The sequence below is a fragment of the Pholcus phalangioides genome, unplaced genomic scaffold, assembly GCF_987345545.1.
Source record: "Pholcus phalangioides strain wild (caught in Gottingen) unplaced genomic scaffold, Ppha-v1.0 ptg000003l_1, whole genome shotgun sequence".
NCBI classification, from domain to species: domain Eukaryota; kingdom Metazoa; phylum Arthropoda; class Arachnida; order Araneae; family Pholcidae; genus Pholcus; species Pholcus phalangioides.
The window spans coordinates 16254835-16278765 of record NW_028301596.1 but is presented as its reverse complement, the minus strand read 5'-3'; the positions used below and the strand labels follow the sequence as shown (position 1 = coordinate 16278765).

Below are 23931 nucleotides of genomic sequence, written 5' to 3'. Positions count from 1 at the left end.
AAGAGATCTAGTTCACATCTAGGCTGCTTCACAAAATTTTGAGAAACTCCAGTCTGCACTAATGCACTTAATAAAGTATTTCAAGAAAAACTCTCACTCTCTCTCTTGGCTGCACAGAAGGTACCTATAAAGGTTTACAAGCAGTAAGGTACTAATCTCCAGTAAGGCTCCTATAAAAGGCTTCGAGGAGCTTCTTTTTGCAGGAAGGAGTTTATAAAAGATTTCAATGAGCTCGAGTCTGCACCAAGGCTCCTATAAATAATTTTACTGAGCTCTGGTATACGCATTAAAACTGCTATAAAGGATTTATAGCAGCGAGCTCTGTATCAGAGCTCTCATAAAAGTTTTCGGTAATCGCTAGTCTGCACCAAAGCTTTCCTATAAAGGATTTAACGGAGTTTCAGTCTTAACGATGACACCTATAAATCTGATTTTAAGGAGCTGTAAAGATACTGAAGGTAAAAAGAAGCTATGCAATAATCAAGCTAGGTGTGACGTCACCAATCCGCGTGGCACGGCCCGAACAAACTCATACGAGGCAGAAGAGACGCCACCTATTTAGAGGATTCACGACACGCACCTGGATAAACTAGTGCATGGTATTAACTAATCAGACTAATTTGTATGCCACGGTGTCTCGTATTCTGTGACATCCGTTCATAAATAGTCACTTTTGAAAGGAGGAGAAAAATACACAAATACACACTCAAAAACATTATATTTTGTGGTTTCGGGTCCCTATCACGCATGCGTAGACATGTGTGATACGTGTTAATGTAATTTCATGACCGAAAAAAAAAGTAATTTTCGTTATTGCGAAACCATAACAAGTACTCATTGCCATTTGCGCGGATATGAATCATAAATTAAGGTATATTAGCTTCATAGTAATACGCGAGCAGGGTCATGGGCTGAACATGACCATATATAGACATGACTAGGGGAAATAATTGCTCATGGGTACGGCTATTGTTGACTCATATAATATATGATGTTATATTATACATGTCCCTGTATTTGGGTTTGCTAATGCCATTTAATGATGTTTACTGTACGCGTGTATACACGCCGCATAGTCTTTTTCAACCTGAATTCCGCTTTGATGTCTAATGGGCGTTAGCTCTTGAGAGAGGGTTTGGGGGGGGGGGAAGAGCGTCGACAATCAATTTTTTTCCGACTTCTCGGGGCTGCCTGAAGCTAGTCACGAACATCGTACCCCCTAAGGATTTACCAACCTCTTTTCCAGTGCCGTGAAAATGATCATTTCGGAATCATGTTTTCATGCTCAGGAACATAATGTTCTTTTGTACCATTCACAGATCGGAAATGAATGATTGGTCCGAGCATTAGGTAATATGTATAATATCGATTAGTGCCATGTCTGTCTCTTATTTCCGGGTACTTTTCCATTTCTGTTAATTGACTCTTTGGTGGTCTTTTTCAATGCCTTCATTGAGTCCCTAAGAAGAGTCTTGGTGGGCCGCAGGCCAAGTCTTTTATCTGGCCACTTATATTGATTTTCTAGCCTTCGTGGACGTGGATCGGGGTGAGATGTATCAGGGAAGGTGACTTAGTGGGAGTAAAGGGATATTAATCCCCCATTTACGAGACAGAAGCATTATTTTATTGTTTTCAGTATGATATTGGCCTCATCATCCCCCCCCCCTTCTGAATTTGCGCTTGTCTCATGTCTGCTTTCCTCTCTGTAAGGAGCATGAATATTGTGCAATGGGTGGTATCAGTAAGCGTTTAGTTTCAGGTAGCAGTGCGATCGTGTGGATATCTTCACGGCTTCAGTATGAGGCCCCAAAACATCACTTGGTCCAGAGACCCATGACGGTGAGATAGATATGCATAGAACTCCCACAAGAAGGAAGCTCACTGAACTGCTCTAGACCAGGGTAGTCGTAGGCTCATGGCGATGTATCGGGAGGGGCGATATATTATGTAGGTCCGTTGGTTGTCTTGTATTTTACACAGATCTATATTCTTCCCATATTATAATTCAGCAGTTGGGAAGGATGATCTCTGTCCCCCCCCCCCTTCTGGACCCGTACCTGGCCCACGGTTCCTGGGATCGATCTTATTTGTAAAATTTTTGTCTATTGCAAATTCAGTTATAGGGAAAAGTCAATTTGATAAGTTGAAAGATTCTCGCTCCTGAATGAGGGTAGAGGCCCTGGGTAAGACGGGGAGGGGTACAAGACAAAAATATGGTCCAAAAAGGGCTATGGGGCAAAAACATTGTTTCTCAACCTTTTTCAGTCTGTGGCCTTTATGGGACATATTTTTTCTCATTTCTCTCCCTGTATTATCTAGTGGCACCCCTACTCAGGCCTGTCAGGGGGGGTTGGCAGAGGGGGGCGTTTCCCCTCCTAGCTCTTGAAAATACACTAAAAATGGTATATATATATATATATATATATATATATATATTGGGAAGGAAGGTATATACATACACATACATTACGTACATGTGCTTTGCCCCCCCCCCCCGAAAAAAGTTGAAACGACGGCCCTGCCCCTACTCTCATCTAAAAGAGCTGAACCTTTCTAGTTATCGAATTGAATTTTATTAAAAGTAAATTTAATGAACAAAAATTTTAAAATTAAGATCGATCTCTGGCACAGTAGGCCATATACGGATCCACAAAGTGGTTGATCATCCCTCCCAAGAGCCGAATCATGTGTCAGGGACGTCGGAAGTATTTCAAACCTGTGGGTGCTTGTCTTGAATTTCACGTAGGACGTTTTTATTTACGAATGATTTCTAAGGGTGCTCGGACCTGTTCTACAAACTTCGGTGGGTGTTTGAGCACCCACAGCATCCCTGGCTCCTACGCCACTGTCATATGGGAAAAATACGACCATGTAAAATACGGGACGATCTAACGAACTTACTCAATAAGTCAACCCCCCCCCCCTCCCCGACATATCACCCTGGGTCCGCACCCACCTTGAGCTAAAGTTTAATGAGCTTCCCTTCTTGTGAGAGTTTTATGTATGGATGCCGTCTCAACATCGTGGGTCCCTGGGCAAAGTGATGTTCTGGGGTCTCTATACTTAGCTGGAGAAGTAACAGCTTAAAAATTTACTTACATTTGAAAATCATTTCAAAGCACCAGATGTCATCGTGTCGGCTCCTTATTAATATGAGGTATGCTCACATAGGCCCATAAGTCAAATTTTTGGGATTCTGGCTGCATTTGTGGTTATGCTGGATTCTGGAAGTAGTCACATTCTTTCCCACCATATTACACTTGAAAGCTTTAATTCTTCACAGCTCTCTCTGTGCCCACTTGAACACCTGTCTTGTATCCCTTTCATATTATTTTCATCCGCGGTCCCGTTACATTATACCAGGACCGCAAAGGGACCAAATGGCCTCGAGTTGAGAACCATTGGGCTAAGAAATGTTTCCAGTGTAGTAAGTATTACATTATGAGAAACTTCTTCGAACTGCGAAACTTCTGCTGCTACCTATCACATAGAACTGTTACAATTCTTCGATTGAACTTGAAGACTGGTTTTTGATTAATGGGTTGTTTGAAAAAATTTGTATAGTTTGACATTAGTTATTGTTTTATAAGCAATAATGTTAGTTAAATTGTTGAATTTACTTTGAAATTTTAACAGTTATCATTTGTGTGTAGGAAAATAATATCAGTCAAATATGCAAAGTTTTTGATTATAAATTTACATTTTTTTACTCATAGGCGCACCTGGGCCCGTTTGTAGTCCCGCAGCCAACCCTTCTTAGAGCTGGATATGGGGGTAAAATTCTGGTTCTGCTCCATTTTTTTCCCACAATATGCCTTGCTCATTGCTAAATTAATCGATGATTAATTGAATGATCCTACTCGATCATTTTATCATTTTCCTCAACAGTTACCTATCAAACAGAAAGTTTTTCAAGTAAAGAACGGCCGCTGCCTCTCTTCAGTCAGACTGATAAGAGCGCCAGTTCCTTAGGCTCTGTCTTTTGGGCCGCTGCTATTTCACTCCCTATATTAATGATTTTCTCCCTATATTAATGATGTTATACTGGGATTGTTTGCTGATGATGTGATCATCATGACAAACCACGTAAAAGGAGCCAAATGCCTCAAAAATCTTCAAGAATCAGTTGAAGATGTCGGAGAATGGTGTGAGTAAAATGACATCTAGAGTATTAAATCATCAAAAATAAAAATACATTTTGTTCACTAGAAGATATAAATTTCCAAGGAACTCAATATACATTGAAAACTCTGCATTAAGGCCCCTTTCACACGGAGCGGATGCGGAAGCGGATCCGCATACCCTTTCACACGAGCACTGAAGATGCGGGTGTTTCGCCCGCATCCTTAGGTTGAAATTCGTGCATAAAAACTATTTTATCGCAATTTTTGTAATTATTTTTCTCCTTCACCCCCTGATTCAGTGCCCATATGCAGTCTAGAGGTATTCTTTGGTGGTTTAGTCTAGAGCCACATAGAATATGGGAATAAAGATGTCTTCATTCCGATCCTCACAAGTAGTCGATGGGGGAAAATGTCTTAAAATATTTTTAAAAGATTTTGAAAACAAATCTGTCTTTTCGGAAAAATATGAAAGAAAAATTCCAAAAACATCCAAAACATGTTCCTAAAGAAAAAAAAATTCAGGAGATATCAAAGAATTTGCAAGTAGAAAAAAAGGGGAGGGGTGGGGACGTTCAAAATGTCTATGCTTAGAAATATTCACATCACAATTCTGTCTTAGGCCAAGATTACACTATAAAAGTTTTATAAAAGTTCGTTTACAAAACTTGAAAAATGCAACCGATAGGCCGATCAGTTAAGTTCGCTCGAATGTAACAGATGTGTTTATTGGTTACATTTTTCAAGTTTTATAGTGTAATACCAGCCTTAGGCCGGGATTACACTATAAAAGTTTTGTAAAAGCTCTTTGATAAAACGTGAAAAATTCAACCAATTCACTACCTTATTGGTTGACTACTGAGAGGGATGTTCACAGACAGTGCAACCGTGAAAAGTGTATAATTATTGTACTATTTAATGAATGAACGATATTTATTTTAAAAAAATTACTCATGCTCTGTAGACATCAATCTCTGATTAATATCTCTCAATTATGTCACATTATCCGTGGGAGGTTTGGGTAACACAACATCAGCTACTCTCCCCCCCCCCCCCCTAATAACAAATGTTCCTTCAGAATATAGTAAACAGTTCTCGCGATGAGTGCTCTGAATTCAAAGATCTGTAAATTACCCATTTGGATTGACATACTCTAAACATACACTCCTGACACCAAGCGAAAACTTACCTTTTCCTTCATATGCCAATCCCAGGCAATTTGTAGGTCGGAAGACAGCCTGCTAAGGCTAGGAACCGACGAAAACGTTCAATTCCGGTCGGCATTTCTTCCATTTTAATCGGAAAGAATAGGAATCAAATTAATTTTGCTTCGTGTTCTTTTCGTATTATATTATCACAGAACAGATTATATTTTTAACAATTAGTGAGATTTGCTCATATTATTTTACTGCTCAAAAAACCACTGTTAGAATTTTAACTCAAACTTGATAATTTCATTAATATTATTTCTTTTATAAAATATTAACTAATATTGTACTTTATTTATTTTTTCCATACGGTGCATTAATTGAAAACTGGTTGTTAATTTCAATCGAAGAATTATGACAGTTTTGTTTGGTAGGTGGCAGCAAAAGTTCGAAATGTTTCACACATAATATAAAACTGTACTCTATGTGTAATTATTTTCAATATTTCCTAAAAGGCATATTTTTGCTGATAAAAATTTATAGCCGCCCACTTAGTTTATTATATATGTTGTTGATATTAGTTTATTGGTTGTAGATAAAAGTAACTAAAGAAGGCATCCTTTTTTTTTTTTGGTAAATTCACAAAATACAGACGTTTAGCCTAGAGTCTGAGAATGTTTACGTGTATACAGAGTTTTGTCCAGCGCAAGAAAAAAAAATTCCCCGAATTGTATAAGGTAGCGTGTTATTTTGTCATTCCGTACACAGATATCGAAATTCTGTGCGAAGAGAAACAGTTCTGTGCAGATGAGGATCCTTGGTACCACCGAAATACAAATTTTCATTCAGCCTAGCTGGATTTTTTAAGCAGGCCGATGGTTAGTATTTTTTATATTTCATATATATGACAGCAAGGGGTTCCAACGCAACTGTATTATTTATTATTTACGTACTAAATATGCGATTGAAAGCTTTGAAGCAGGGTTACCAGAAACTCCTAAGCTTGGGCATGAGGACACATGTACACGCATCTTTGGCTATGTTCCTTGTATATGTTTGCAACAGATGACATCACAATGTGGTCTTTAACGTGCTCTCACATTGTCTAGGTCATCGGTTCTCAACCGGAGCTCCGCGTGCACTTCCCGGGGGCTTCGCGGTGACTCGAGGAAAATAAAGTAAATCAGTAAATTTGGTAGATGAATAAAAAAAAAGGATCTACAAGGGTCCGCCATAAATATTATATGCAAAAAGGGCTCCTGGAGTCAAACAGGGCTCCGCCACAGAAATTATATACTGAAAAGGGCTCCGCGAATCAAAAAAGGTTGAGAACCGCTGGTCTAGGTCACCGTTTTCGTCCCCTCGCTCACCAGGTCATCCTTTTGGTCACTCTCTTGCACGCTGTTTTGATCACTTACATGCTTGCACACTCTCTGGGTTAGTCATCCAAGGGTTAGGTCATCTGGGTTAGGATCAAGGGCGTAGTGGGGGGGGGGGGACTTGGGGTTCTGGTCCCCCCCCCGAAATGTGAGAAAATGACCGAAAAAAGGGAAAAAGATGGCCAAATCCATTGTTCTGTCACTTTGGCCCCCCCCCCCGAACGAAATTTCTGGCTACGCCTCTGGTCAGGATTTTCTTTTTTGAACGATACTATAGCGTTAAAATTCAAAACAAAGGGCAGCTTTGCGAGTAACAAGAAAGTTTTCTTCTTTAAAAGCTCTTCGGGCTCCGGGACTTTTGAGAGTTCCGTTGACCCCTCCCACAAAAAAAAGCTGCCACGGAATCCCAGGCTTCCACGGATCCCCAGTTGGAAACCCATGATCTAAGATATATAATATAGGGGGATCCTGAAATTTTTCGCCCTCGAGGTTTTGTCTTTGACATTTCGTCCCGCGGTACATTTCACCCTCAAGAAATTTCGCGCCTGACATTTCGCCTGCCTTGACCGTGTGAGAGACCGAAAGAGTAACTAAATGAATGATTATGCGAGTGATCAAGTTATTGGGTGTGTGCCCGCGTGAGTGAGTGTGAGTGACTGTATGGTTGAGTGAATGACCACACGAATGTACAAGTGAGTGACTGCACAAGTCACCAAGTGAGTGTGCAAGTGACCGTATTGGTGACCATATGAATGATGAAGTGGTAAAGTGAATAACAATATGAGTGACCGAGTAAGTGACCATATGCTCACTCATACGTTCACTCACTTGGTCATTCATATGGTCACACAGTTGGTCACTCACCCTCTCTCTTCGTCAATCACACTGTCAGGGGGCAGGCGAAACGTCTGTGGCAAAATGTCGGGAGCAAAACGACGGAGGCGAAATTTCCGTAAAACCATAATATAGAGAGCGGCAGCATGACAAATCTTGACGGCGAAAGGGTTGAAGAAATCTTACTTGCAAACTCCAATTTTTAAAAAATTTAATTTCTAAATTTAATTTTCAAAAGTTCCAAATTTCTCCTTCGCGAGAAAATAATCAACCAAAAAATATCATATATTTACACTTAAAATTCTCTCTCTTCCATGGAAATAATTCACAGGGACATCCGAAATATTTCGGTAAAATTTCCACAACATGAAATTTGATTAATCAATTTTTGATGCTTACATATAAATAAATATCTTTTGATGAATACACACTATTTTTATTTTATTTCGTTTTTATTATGTTGAATGGCAACGCTTTCAAACTGATTGGATTTACTGCAGGATATCGATTTTCATTCGTGACGTCAATAGGATGCCATTCGCAATTTTTCTTGATCCTTGGAAAAAGCTTAATTCCAATCGAAAGAAAAAGCCATCAAAGATAATTTTACCTCTTTTTTTTGATTATTTTGATTATGTTTTTTTTTTGAAAAGAAACTCCAATTTAATTTGTTTTGAAACATATTAATTTGATCTTTTGTACCAAAAAAAAAATTGAAGATTTTTTGAAATTTAACAAATGCATCGATTGCATTTAAATTAGTTTGAGTGTTTCGAGTTCAATTTCCCACTTTTGAATTGAATTATTTTTTATTGGGTGAATGGACGTGCCGGGTTTTTTTTGAAGGACTTGTCCCCGATGTCCCGGACGATTGTTGAGGTGTCCCGTGAGAATAAAATATGAGTATACCACAATGCTTGAAGCAAGAAGTATTGCTTGAACAATGGTTGGAGCGTTAGTTATCTTTCTGACGATGGATATTTAACAATGGTGTATTAATAGAGTGAATATTTTTTTGCAATGAATGTGAAGCAATCAATATTCTTTAGAGAACGCGTGAAACAACAGATATTCTCACAGCAATGATTGAAATTATGAGTGTTTTTCAACAATGCTTAAATGAGTATTTTTCACAAATAGTTGAAACAATAGATATTCTTCCAGCAATGCTTGAAGCAATCGCAAAATTCTTCCAACAATGCTTGAAGGGATGATAAACATATTAACAATGATTGAAGGAATGGTAATAAAAAATGCTTGAAAAAATGATTATCATTTCAACAATAATTATCACTTCAACAATGCTAGTAACAATGATTACCATTTCAACAATGCTAGTAACAATGATTACCATTTCAACAATGATACAAATAATGAATATTCTTTCAACAATGCTGAAAGTTATGAATATTCTCACAAAAATGTTGAAAATTATGAGCATTGAATCATCAGTGCTGAAAACTATGTATATTCTTACAACAATGCTGAAAATTATGATCATTCTTTCATCAATGTTGAAAATTATGAAAAGTTTTTCAACATTGCTTGAAGCAATAAACGTTATTTCACCAATGGTTAAAGCGATAAACATTTTTCCATCAATTCTTGGAGTATAATTGAACGTCTGAACTCTGCCGCCGGACAAATCTCATTACCGAGATCTCTTCCAGCCCAGTTTCGTGACAAAGTCTGAAGGCTTGAAGCAATAGACATCCTACTAACTATTATTTTGTGATTATTTTTTAAAAACAAACCATCAATTTCTTTATTAATTTTCAAACATGGATATTAGATCCTTTATAACAAAAAACAAATGAAATCTTTTAAAATTTGATATAGTCTACATGTATTGATCATATTTAAATTTGTTTGAGTGTTTCAAGTTCAATTTTCTCAATTGAATTGATTTATTTTTTATTGGGTGAATGGACGTGCAGGGTTGAAGGACTTGTCCCGATGTCCTGGACGATTTTTGAGATGTCCCGGGAGTATAGATGGTGCCATAAAATGATTATATATAGAGTGGAAATCCATAAGAAATATTCTGGTTTGTGTGATTGGAAAAACGATTTTTTCCTCAATGATTGAAGGAATAATCATTGTTACAACAAAAGTTGGAGCGTTGATTATTTTTCAACGATGAATGAAACAAATAATATTTCTTCGACAATGCGTGAAAAATAAATATCATCGCAGCACTGCTTGAAATGACGAATATTCTTCGACAATGCTGGAAGTAATGGTAATATTCTTTTAAAAAAAAATGCTTGAAGCAATGATTATCATTTCAACAATGATTGAAATAATGAAGATTCTTTCAACAATGTTGAAACTTATGAATATTCGTTCAACAATGCTGAAACTTATGAATATTCTTTCAACAATGCTGAAACTTATGAATATTCTTTCAATAATGCTATAAGAAATATTCTTCACTATTGATTAAGGCAACACATACTCTTTCAAAGTGCTTGGAAAGCATCATTTCAACAATGCTTGAAATTATGGCCATTCTTGCAGCAATGCTCGAAATTATGAACATTTTATCAACAATGCCGGAGGAAAGAAATATTCTATCAACAATCGCTGAAAATTATGAACATTTTTTTCAATAATGTTGAAGCCAATGCCGGAACTGGGGGAGAGGGGGGTGGGGTGAACAAAGAGCACCATTATAAAATTATCGAATTTTAAAGTCGGGGGGGGGGCGGCAAAAAATCCTAGTTACTAATCTGGCTGAAGCAAATAAACATTCTTTCACTAATTGTTGAAGCAATAAATATTCTTGCAACGATGCTCGAAAGCAATAAACTATATATCAACAGCGCTTGAAGCAATAAACATTTTTCCAACTAAGAATGAATTCCATTCCTGGAAATTATGTATATTCTGCGAGCAATGCTGAAAATTATGAATAATGTTTAATAAATGATTAGCATCTCTCTCCCGTGGACCAAATGTGGCCGGGGTTATCTGATGTGGCCTGCCCCCTCAAACCTAATTTTGTAAAAATGAACAAAGCGGCACATTCACTGATCGCTTAGGTGACCTATGCAATATCTACAATTCCAGAGCATTTAGGCGGCCCGTGGCACATTTTTAGATCACTCAAGTAGGCCAATGGCACATTTTTCATATCACACAAGTAGGCCCGTGGCGCATTCACAGATCACTTAAGTGACCCACAACACAGTTCCAGAAAACTTGAGTGATCCGTGGCACATTTAGAAATCCCTTGAGTGACAGTTGGCACAGTTTTAGAGCACTTAAGTGACCCCCCCCCCTCTCCCAGTGCGGCTCTACATCATTCAAGTTACCCCGGAACATTCCCAGATTACTTCAATGATCCGCGGCATAACGGATCACTTGAATGACGCGTGGCACAGTTCGAGAGTACTTAAGCGGCCCAAACACATTTCTAGATCAGGATCCACGAAAAATTCAGTGATCGCTAAAGTGGCTCTATAGGAGACTTATCAATAGAGAGATTGTTAGTTCAGGTGCCCACAAACACACCTCAGTTCAGGATGTTATTAAGAATATTTCATATCTTTATAAAGGGTGGTTGATGACGTAAGCATCATCCAAACCCCCCCCCCCACGGTTGGGGCGGGGAGGGGTTAAAACTCTGCTGACGTAACACTTGAATGCCCCCCCCCCCGCTTACTTCGAAAAATTAATTTAAATGATCTCCTCTAATTTGAAGTTATACAACCTACAAAGAGATTATAAAGTCAAACAAAAAAGAGAAATAAAAATTTCATTATCATTGTTAAGTCGTTTCATTATCATTCATGAGACTCGAACTTTGTTCATTATGAAGAGAGAGAAAGAAAAATAATAAAAAAATGAAAATCGGCTGCACACGTAATGAAAACGAGGCCTCATTAACAAGTAAATGATGAAATTATCGACGCTTTTTTTTCTTTCCTTCATTATTTTTCGACATCTTCCTTTTGCTCTGAGTATTTAATTACATCCTAGAAACACATAATGATATTCGCTGGACCGATTCAAGCGCGTTGGCGTTTCATTATTTAATACTGGAAGACCATAAACGTGTCTAAAATAGTCACGAATATTACTTTTTGGTCCCCGAGGAAAAAGGCGGTCATGTCGGATTGTAGAGAAGATGTAGAACAAGGGCGTTCGACCTTTAGGACAGAATGCGGGCCATTTGAATCGTTTTTGTGGGCCACTAAAGTTATCTGGAATAGTGCCGCGGGTCACTTAAGTGATTTGTAATAGTGCCTTGGGATGAATAAGAGATATGCAAATAGCCATGGGATCACTTATTGTTCGCTTGTTCACTTATTTCGTGACCTGCTAATGTTGCGCCGGTCGCTTAAGTGATTTGAAAATGTGCCGCGAGCAACTTGAATGATGTGGAATAGCACCGCTGATTCTTCAGGGACCTGTAAATATGCCACGGGTCACTTTTTTTTAAATAAATAAATGTTAGATGCATCCATCCCTTGGGAACGCCTTGAAATCTGCAAGAGATGTATCTGATCTTATCGGGCCATTTAAGTGATCTGAAAATTTGCCGCGGAACGCTTGAGTGGTCTGGACCTGTGCCGGGATATCTCACTGGGAATGTGCTGCGGTCGTGGTTATCAGTTAACAGCCCCACGGGTCAGTTAAGTGATCTGCAAATGTGCCGCGGGCGTCTTGATTAATCTCTATGCAGCGGGTCACTCACGCTATCTGGAAATGTGCCACGATGATATGTAAAAATTTCACGGATCACTTAAGTGATCTTTAAATGTGCTACGGTCACTCAAGTGATCTGAAATTGTGGTGCGAGTCACTTGAGTAATCTGGAAATGTGTCGCCGGCAGCTTGAGTGATCCCTAAATATTCTCCGGTGTCACTTAAGTGACCTGAAAATGTCCCGCTTTGTGTATTACAAAACTAGGTCTAGACTACTACTAGTGCCACATTTGTCCCGGTGGCAACGGATTGAGCATGTATGGTTTAGAACAGAGGTCTTCAACTTTTTTCAAGTCGCGAGCACTGCCTGTACCTATCATCAAAAGAAGAGCACCCCCCCCCTTACGGTAATTTCCACGCAGGAATGCATGAAATTAGGATGGTTTCATTCCTTGAATGTTATTTATATACAATGTGTGCAATTGGAAAGTTGATCAAGTGCTCGCGAGCACGAAATCGGACCCGAACATCTGCGTGTTTCAGCGAGCACAGTGGTGCTCGCGAGCAATGGGTTGAAGATGCCCGATTTACAATCTCATTAGCAATTTCCTTTTTTAACATATTTTTTCTTTTCTGTGTTCTTATTGGGTTTCGGTATCGTTTGAGGGCTTATACTAAGAGTTTTCCTCTTCCCATTTCTGCATAAAATTCCCATTTCATGCCGAAGTAACAAAAAATAAAGATGAATTGAACATGTTCAAAAAAAGCCGCCATTTATTTCAATTCCTTCAAATTCAAAAACTATTTTTCATTCCGGGACCACGTACATTTGTTAGCGTGTGACTGGATAGTTGATATAAATGGAGAGCCGGAAAAATTTACTTCATTTTTCAGTGCGCGGATGTTATCTAAAAATTATTTTGGGCATACCATTCGTCATTTTCGTTTCATAAATTCAGGAGCAGGGAAAGTTCTTTTGCAATTCGTGAATAGTAATTAATTTGGGATTATTAGGCACAGAATCTATGAGCAAATTTAAGATTTACAGTTATGCAAAAAACAATCTAAATTTTTCATATGCCCTTAAAACTTATTGTATAATACTTTTTTTGGCAAAAACTGTGTAATTCTGAAGAATCGCATGCCACTGTACCTAAAAAGAAAAGTGTGCTACCAGCACTGACTTATGGAGCTGAAACGGATACTCACCATGGCCCCCACATGCTTATGCAGGGCCTCTAGGTTGGGATCTTTTGCTGGCCTCCCGCCCAGACTTTTCACGGGCCCTTTCTGTAGTTGATTTACAGCGTGAAAAAGCAAAAAATGATGAGAATTATCCCGGGCCTCAGGGCAAGAGTCCTGTCAGCCCCGCCCTTGTGGGGGCCATGATACTCACAAGCAAGACGATACAAAGACTACAGACGACACAAAGGAGCATGGAAAGATGTATGCTAGGCATCACAAGGAAAGACAGAAAACGAATCATTTAGATAAGGAACCACGCAAAGGTATAGGATATCATGGAAAGAATCAAACGTTTGAAATGGAAATGGGCTGGACATATTGCAAGAAGACAGGACAACAGATGGACCACAAGTATTCTAGAGTGGTACCCCCGTGATGTTAAACGTCCGAGAAGGCGTCCCCACGCAAGATGGATCGACGAGATCAGAAAAGTGGCTGGAGTCAACTGGATGGCTAAAGCATCAGACAGAATTACATGGAGAAATTTTAGAGACCTTCATCCAGCAGTGGATTTAAAATGGTAGATGATGATGATGACTAGTTTTGAGATTGAAAATACAGTGTGTTACAAATTACGCATTTTCTGTCAAAATCAACAAATTTCTCGTTGATTCACCAAAATCGGCAAACTCTCATTTTTTTTTGTCAAAATCGTCAAATTTCGCATTTATTCTTCAAATTCGGTTTATTCCACATATACTCGCATCCATTTCGAGACACGAAAATGATGTATTCCTATTGATGTGCATTAATTAGTATTTGTCAGCATTGACTAACAAAAATACTCGGCTCTAATGTGGTCACAGTAGTGATTTTATCGGAATATACACAGTACGAATTTTGGAGAAAATTTAGGATTTTGTAAAACATTCCGTTCCTTTAACCAGGTTCCACTTTAGGTAGATCCTAGCACGGCCTTTATCTCATCAACCGTTCGCCATAGACGTATAACTCCAATTTAAAAAATGCTGAACAGGCGTTCAAAAATTACCCTGTACCAGCGTTAGATGCGGGTGAAATCGTTTTTCTGCATTTAACGCTGTTCTTTCCCAAATTTCCTCCGTTTTTTGAATTCGAATATCTTGGAGAATATTTCATACTTAGACACATGAAATTTTTTTTGTGTTGGCATCAGGAGAGACATTGCAACAACTTGCGGTTGAGCGCGGAGACCGTATAAAAATTTAGATTTTTTTATTTTGTGACGCACTGCGTTTTTGCTCTCAAAACTGGTACAGGGTAAGTTTTGAACGCCTTTTGAGCACTTTTTAAATTGAAATTATACCTCTAAGACGGACGGTTGATGAGATAAAGGCCATGCTAGCACTTACAGGACATCCTGTATATATGTATACTGTATTGCCACAAAAAAATTCGCTGCCCTAAGAAGCTGCCCATGCTCAAAACATGTTTTTGACTGAGATTGGTGTTATCAAGTACTGGCTCGCCATCAATATAAAATATTTGAATTTTAACAATAAATTTCAAAACTAATTTTTGACATTTGAATTTTAAAATTTTAGCTCAACTTATTAAATAAAGTTAGCCTCTTTCGAAAATAACAAACAAAACAACTATATCGAAATTTATTCGAAATTTTTGAACGGAACATTGTTTACAACAATTCCAGAAAGTATTGTTCATGAGTGTTACTTGAAGAAAAGCGTTGAAAGGAAACGTCTTCCGATTTGAAGTTCAAAAGTATTGTATTAGAAACTAATATAGAAGAAACAGTCTCGTACAAAGCTAGTGTCATTGCATTGTAGATAACAAAAATTGTCTCAAAAACCTTTGTTGAATTTAGTACTCTCGTTTAGTGTGAAGAAAAAGTACAATCCTATTGTGCATTCTTCGAAACAAATCTCGTGAAATTTTTTTTCAATATCTCAAAACGAGCATCATTTTAAAACCCACTTATTTAAAGCTTTGTTGAAAACTGCCATTGTTTAAAGCATTGTTGAAAACTGCCATTGTTTAAAGCATTGTTGAAAACTGCCATTGTTTAAAGCATTGTTGAAAACTGCCATTGTTTAAAGCATTGTTGAAAAATTCCATCACTTAAAGCATCGTTCAAAAATATCATCACTTAGAGTATTGTTAAGAACTACTGAAAACTACTGGGAATAGAAGCATTGTTGAAAATTACTACTACTACTACTACTACTAAACAGCACATGCACCTCTTAAACATTCCCGTTAGTAACTTCTAACGAATTGGGTGCATGTTGGAAAGTGCTATGTATGTGTTTTGTGCCGGAGGTGACGTTTGTTTCTCAGGAATGCTTGTTATACGCTTTAGAAAGTGTTGACATCTGTCTTTCGATGCAAAGACTTCGCAAACAAATCGGGTTTTTATTTTTGCCTGTTCGTATTTATAAGTAAATTTGGAAAACTATATAAAACCAACTTTAGCCGATTAGCACTATGCCGTCAATGAGGTTCGAACCTGGATCCTTGCGATGCGAGTGTGAACTACTTGAGTTAGAAAACTTCGTAATTGAATGTTTAAAACTACTGGAAGTAGAAGCATTTTTAAAACTAGTGTCACCTAAAGCATTTTTAAAACTAGTGTCACCTAAAGCATTTTTAAAACTAGTGTCACCTAAAGCATTTTTAAAACTAGTGTCACCTAAAGCATTTTTAAAACTAGTGTCACCTAAAGCATTTTTAAAACTAGTGTCACCTAAAGCATTTTTAAAACTAGTGTCACCTAAAGCATTGTTGTAAACTATTGTCACTTGAAGCATTGTTGTAAACTATTGTCACTTGAAGCATTGTTGTAAATTATTGTCACTTGAAGCATTGTTGTAAACTATTGTCACTTGAAGCATTGTTCAAAAATATCGACTACAACAACATTGTTCAAAAATGTTGTCTTAAACATCATTCTTAAAAAGTATTGTCTTAAACATCATTCTTAAAAAGTATTGTCTCAAACACATCATTGTTCAAAACTGCTGTCTTCTAAAGTATCGTTTAAAAAATAACTTCATAATGCAAGTCCCACATTGTTCACAAACAGTGTCACATTGTTTGAAACTAGTCTCACAAAGTGTTGTAAAAAAATATTTCGAAAGGAAACAATTGTCTTGGAAATGTCTTTAAAAATTATCATACAAACCATTGTTTAAAACTACTGTCTCAGAAAGCATTGTTGAATGTCACTGTCTCAGAAAGCATTGTTGAATGTGACTGTCTCAAAAAGCATTGTTGAATATTACTGTCTCAGAAAGCATTGTCCAATATCACTTTCTCAAAAACATTGTTAAAAACTACTGTCTGAACTAATTTTCTCATGAAGCATTGTCTCAACCTATCTTGTCATAAAGGATATTTCAAACCAAAGTATTGTGTCTAATAAAACAATGACCAAGTAATAAGTAACAATGAATAAGTAAAATATTTATCCTTTATAGTGATCCTTCTTTACATTTGAAATTATTGCATAGATATTTTTTCTATCTGTAGTTAATTTAAAGACTAAAGTAAATAAATATGGTAATTTTATATATATAAAATGATTCATTATTTAACCACACCATACCATGAAATGAAACATTAAAAAACCAATTATCAACAATCAAAAAAAAAAAGTTAATGATACCTGCAAAGGCAAAAACGCATAAGGCCATGATAATCCTCGTCGAAAAATGATCACACTTGAATTCCTTCACGGACATCATCATCACCGTTTTCAGCAACACCATAATAAATAACAATGAAACGAACTCTCAATTTAAACGGATAAATAATCCAATGACAGTTATCCAATTTCTTCTCAATAAAACGGGAGCAAGGACAACATGAACATGGACGATACTGTGTCTGTCGCCCCCCAGCTAAACAATCCGACTCTTGACGACCGACTGTTTAACACACACGCAGTCGCTCTCACGCGCGACTGTGTCAAATCTCTGAGAGAGTAGGTTTTTGCACTATGTTCCCAACATCTCAGTCCAATCCTTCACCCAATGTTCTCCTTACAGCAATGCCATCCATGCTGCACACCCACCGCGCGATCGATATTATACTCTTGGCGAATGTTCCGCGGCTCCCGTTCGTTCGCCCTGGGCTGGCTCCCCTGTTCCGGAGTCTATCCATCCCACCCGTTTTATGGGCCACATGAAGTTCTTACCTACCACGACGACCCCCTTCCCCGATCCTTGACCGACTAGGATGGATCGTTCTCTTTCCCGTGCTATGACTGTAAAAATATCAAGTTTAAGTGGAATTACTTTTTAAAGAGAGAGGGAGTTGTTGGAAAAGGAGTTAATGACGTGTAAAAATTCATGAGACATGAATTCCGCGGTATTTGCCGTATGGAGGGGAAAAGAAGGTCTTTAGAGGGACCTACCATCATGTTAAACATTCCGTTTTCGATCAGTATACGGCTCTAAATGACTGATGTATAGCTAGTTAGCATTAGGCAATTTCTAAACCTTCGACATGGCTACACGTATGTGAGGAGATTCTGCAGAGGCACGATAAACATAACTATTATACATTTCATCAGGGCCTAAATTTGTTCTAAGCACTCTGTAGCTGAGGATACGCAACTGGGCATGCTTGTCCCGGATAAAAACCCATCTCTTCACAGGGATCGGTTTACATATAAAGAATTATATTCATTAAAATTTAAAGTTCTAATTTTGCCCTCTCACAGGGGCAGCGGGAGACGAAATTTTCACCCTTGCAGAACATCCTTTCTACTCCCTTCCGGATTAAAAGCCGCATCAGCGGAACGACCCGGATTTCTGCAAATCTGTGCCGTATCTAAAGCCAGGTTTTCCTAAGAGCAGGTTTTCTATGATGCGCGCAGCATGAAAACGCTGATTGGTCAAAAACCTGAATTTCAGGTTTTTAACCAATCAGAGTTTTCGCACTGCACCCGGCGCTGAAATTCTACTACTGGGAAAACCCGGCTTTATATTGTAAAATGTGACAAGATTGTTGGCCAGGACTGAAACTGGGGAAGGGGGCGCCAAGGAGGCAATTGCCCGGGCGGAAAATTTTACGAGAAACAAAAGAGACTCTTATAAAAGTAAAGAAACACACTGGTCTCTTATATATTAACAAACTTACTCTGGTAGGGTTACTAATACGATTGTACCTCGTGACACATATGATGGGAAATTAACTAAAAATTTAGCAGTCATTTCAAATCAATTTCCAACTGTTCAAATCACCCTGTTAATATAAGGAACTTTTAGCCACTACTTCCTTGCATTCATTTTTCATTGTACCCTCATGAAATTCCTGACTCACTAATGAAAAAAGATAGAATTTTACAGTTGACGGAGCGGTGAAACCACGTTTGCCAATTATGGGTGATTAGATGAGTCAAAAAATGAATAATTAAATAAAATTTCATTAACAGTTTTAAACTAATTTACATAAAGCCAAATTTTTACGATTTGATAAAAAAAAACATCTTGAGGGTGTTCAGTACTTGTAGTGATTATAATTAAAGTGTCCTTATACTCTGAATAGTTTTTTTAAAGAAATGCTTATCCCCGAATACAGGTAAATTTTTAGGATATTTTAATGAGACCATGGGAGAGAGATTTATGAAATAAAAAAAAGTTCAATTTTCGACCACCAGGTGAAAAAGTGGCGCGTTTTTGCTGAATTTTTCTTTTTCCCAGGGACCATATAGCATATATATATATAGGTATTCTATTGAAACTTACTATATATATATATATATATATAGTAAGTTTCAATAGAATACCTCCATCAGAACGGGTGTTACATAGGTCGGAGTAGTGTCAGTATGCTCTAACTACTCAGACCTAAGTAGCGCCCGTTCTGGTGGACGTATTCCATTGAAACTTGGTATATACACCATATGGACCATGGGGAAATGTAAAATGAAATAAAAAAGCGCCACTTTTTTACCTGGTGGTAGAAATTGAACTTTTTTTTATTTTTTTATTTTACAAATCTCTCTCTCATGGCCTCATTAAGAAATCCCTCAACTGGCTAGGTCCCCACGCTTTGCTCAACATGTCATTCCCTTAAGAAAGAAATGCAACCCCCTGCATCCTGTTATCAGTACTTTTCGATCTAGTTGTTTTAACATGTGTTTGACAAATTTATGAGTTGTTCTATTTTTTCTTACCGTTATTTCATTCGTCAAAGTTTCCGTGGGGGTCATAATGACCCCACCTCACCATTCGTGTAAGACATTTTTTGTCCCACCCCCGTAGTGTTGAGATAGTAATCGCGTTTCGGAAGAGCGCCAGTTTTCTCGATAACGAATTCAAATTAATATTGAAACATCGGACATTCGAGGTGAGCATGAGGACAGTGTTGTTAGTGAACTGTACGTAAGTTCCATGTGATCATTATTTCATGGTGTTGTTTGAAAGCATTGTGTTTCCGACTTGGAATAAGACCAATTTTGGTGCTTGTGAAAATGTACTAAATATTATTTTAATTTGTAAATTTTATTTTCTCAGTATATTTTGTTCATATCTATTCAGTTTCCAATCATTAAAATTGCGTTAAAAAATTTAATATATAATTTAAAAGAAGTTTGAAAAGTCATGTATTCCTCCAATTTCTTCAAATGTGTGTCTTAATAAAAGAAAAATTTTGGGAAAATAATTACAGAAATTTGAAAAATTGTTCTGCGAACTAATTGACGGATGAATGAAGGCATGTAAAAAACCCATTACTTTTATGAGGATTCTTTTTGTTGATTTTTAAAATGTATTAATACTGAGGTCAAAATGACTTCACGACCACAGTTACACACAGAATTTTCACAACGCCGGTTAAGGGATACCCAAAAACAAATTTGGCTGTATTCAGATAACCAGTTTTTTGAGAAGAAATACCGAGTACAAGAACTTCAATTATAATCACCCTGTATTTCCGTGAAAATTTCTGTTACTCCAGACTATCCTCCCGAAAAAATTTCTAAGGTGTCGTTTCCAGCCTCTTAAAATCGAACTAGAATGGATTTACTTGAAGAATGTACATCACCGAAAATACAGGCGAACGTAATGTACTAGGAATAGCCCATCGATCAGTCCAAATGGCCTGAATCGGAGCTATTGTCCGTTCTCTCTCTCTCTCTCTCTCTCTACAGACACATTTCCAGTCTGACTTCTTTGTTTTCTCTTAACCTGACACAGTCCATGGAAGTTGACTCGAAGGCAAAGAAAGGAGTACATACGGTATGTGTGTTTTCCCCTCTTGCTCGCCAGAGAGTAAAGGTATTCGAAACTCGAGTGAAAGCGAATCGATAAGACACATTGCCTTTTCTTACCTCAGGGGCGGACATTGTCTCTCGTTTCTTTTCTGCCGTCGTAACCACAAGATAAGAAAGGAAGAAACATTCTCAGAAGAAATATTTGCTATTAAAGAAGAAAAAGATTAGAAGAAACTTGCGCGGAAGAAAAAAAGAATAAAATGCAAGTTTTATGCGACGAACTGCAAACAAATGCCGAACTCAACTAATAACTTTCCATCTGGACTCTGATGTGTTTGCGTGTGGACTTCGCCTAACATCGGGATCCATTCCCATAGGTCATTTAATACCTTAATGTTGCGCGTTGAAATGTTCGAGTTTAGATCAGTGACACCACGGACGACTCATTGCAATCGAGTGAATTGAGTCGGCCGTGGCGGTACCCAGCTGGAGGTGCACATTGCCAGAGTGGCGTGGTGGTCTACAACCGTGAAAGTTGCAGTCACCCAAGTAGCACAAAGATATAGATCTATATCGTAAAATTTCAGTTTGCAATATAGATCTATATCGGGCCACGATATCGTTCTAGCTTAAAAAGGCATAGTCGGAGATAAATAGATCTATATCGTGAATGTGATATATTCAAATAATTCAAATTTTGAACGATAGATGGCGCCCTTTCGGAAAAAAAAATGTAATTATATGGAGGTGGGTGGGTTTGAACCCCTGTACTCTTCCCATCTATAACTCTACATCTTACCAACCCACCACTACAGCACTGACAACTGGTTGTTATTATAACATTAATTTACAAGTAATATTTTTTTTACTTGTATTTTCAATCAAATTTATTCATTTTCATGTATGCACAAAAATTACAAAATAGAAATTGTGAGACATATTTATCATTTTGAGGCAGATAATTGAAAAATTATATTATAATTAAGGAAATTATATATAATACAAAAAACACAAGAAACAAATTAATGTATTGTGTAGTACATTATTTATTTAAAATTATTAATTTATATGCTAATAAAACAAAAAATACAGAATAAAAAATATGCAACACAAAAGAGTGAAAATTCTCAAAATATTGTAGAAAATGAAAACATTGAAGGAAAAAAATAAATAATTTTAAGAAAAACACACATACAACAAAAACAAGAGCAATTTTTTTTAATTAAAAAATATGTGCAATTATAAAGTGGCAATTAAAGTTACGGTGGATAAGTTCTCGCTCCTCCTAAAATACCAACATCTACGATGTAAAGCATACACAGTAAGGATTCAATTATAACTGACGAAATGATTTTGATGTATCAACATAATTAATCCTATTAAAATCAAAATTTCATATGAAAAATTATTCATTCAAACGTTTTTAATTTCAATTCAAACAAAAAATTGTACGCTCGACTTTAAATTTTCTCCAAAATTTCATTTGAAGGCAATATTTTTATTTAAAGGCACACAATATGGTGATATATCAGCATATTGTATATCTGATATATATCTTTGTCAGGTGCACGATATAGATGTATGTCATGTTCAGGATATAGAGCTATGTCTTCTTTGATAGATCTATATCAGGTCTATATCGAGAATCTGATATAGATCTTTGTCAGGTGCACGATATAGATCTATGTTTTTCAAACTATATTAAAATAATTTATTGTCCCGAGTTGTTGTCCTTCAAAGTAGAGATTATTCACATGGAATCAAATACATATTCGACTGAAAAATTAAAGACTTGATCGATTAACATCATAAATAATTTGCACCATATAAGACGAGATCGTTCTATATCATAGTTATGACATCTGATATTCCTCTGACATTTCGATATATAACGATATGGTCCAAATATTGTACTATGTCGTTGTGCTACTGGGGCACGGTCCTGGGTTCGAACCGGAGATTCCCTAACGAACTTGAAGCGAACTATTGGCGACCACCAATAGACAGCGCCTTCATTTCCAGCCCATCTCATTAATGGCAGGAAATAGCGATATGGGGTCATTCAAGTATTACGTAAGCATCGAGGGGGGGGGGGTTTCGGATTTGCTGACTTTTGATGACAAGGGGGGAAGGGAAGGGGGTTTGAAGGTTGCTTATGTCATCAACCACCCCTTTTTGAAGATATGAAATGTTCTAAACTGCTGATGAAATTTTGCTGACAGGGGTGGGGGGGGGGGGGTCAAAAATGGCTAAAATTTTGCTTACGTAATACTTGAATGTCCCTTATGGCCAGAGTTAGTGTTCGGTGAAGTAGCTGGAGGTGCACGTGACCTTTCCGGGGGTGGGGGGGGGAAGGGAATGAGTATATTCATGGAGTGCAGGAAAATAATCAGTAGAGTTCGGATTATATGCACTAAAAAAGTGGCAAAATATGCTCTAAAAATATGCAAATATGCACTGTAAAATGCAAAAATATGCACTGAAAAATGCAAAAATATGCACTTAAAATACAAAATATGCACTTAAGATAGAAAAATAAGCACTTAAAATACAAAAATATGCACTTAAAATACAAAAATATGCACTTAAAATACAAAAATATGCACTTAAAATGCTAAAATGTGCACTTAAAATGCCAAAATGTGCACTTAAAATGATAAAAAGGGGGGACTCAAAATCCCAAAATATGCATTAAATACTCCAGAATATGTACTGGGAATCTTGAAAAAGTCAAAAATTCCGAAGTATGTACAAAAAATGAGAAAATATGCATTAAAAAAATTACCATGCAAAAAAAAAGCAGATGTGTTTTTAAAATGCATCTTTTCTACTTTTAGTTCGTTGTCGTTGCTCAATAACGAAAATATCAGTAACAGAAAATTTCGACACTATTTCTAAAAAAAATTTAACACGCATATCTCTAGAAATAGCCTTACAATAAAACGGCTAATATTCGTAAAATACTTTATAAATATGTATTAATTCACTAAATTTCACCTGCGGGAAAAAAATCGATATTATATAAATATTTATTTGAAAAATCATAAAAAAAAATTGAGTTAAATAAACCTTCAAAATATGCACTTATACTGAAAATTCTTTGATTTTATGCATTTATATGCATTAATGCTAAAAAAGTTCAAAATATGCAAAAGCATATGCACATATCATTTGCATATAATCCGGGCTCTAATAATCAGCAATGGGTGCGAAACACGTGTTAAATGATAAAACGTAATTATGAAGTACTATTCAAGAGAGTGTACATAAAACACTAACGCATTTCTAGAAGTATAAGCTTGCTTTGCTCATTTCTAGCGGTGCACGAGCCTCCTTCTGCGCATTGTCAGGAATAGGTACACGTTATGCGCATTTCTCTAGAGGTTTACAAT

General features: G+C 37.0%; 1 protein-coding gene across 1 annotated transcript in view; it reads right to left on the bottom strand.

Moving 5' to 3' along the window:
• LOC149088172 (uncharacterized) overlaps positions 1-17337 on the bottom strand; it is a 40344-nt gene extending 23007 nt beyond the window's left edge. Inside the window, exon 1 of the mRNA XM_089245231.1 lies at positions 16985-17337. Within this exon, the coding sequence (XP_089101357.1) occupies positions 16985-17087 (103 nt within the window). The 5' untranslated portion in view covers positions 17088-17337. The remainder of the gene's footprint in view (positions 1-16984) is intronic.
• Between the last annotated feature and the right edge of the window lie 6594 nt (positions 17338-23931).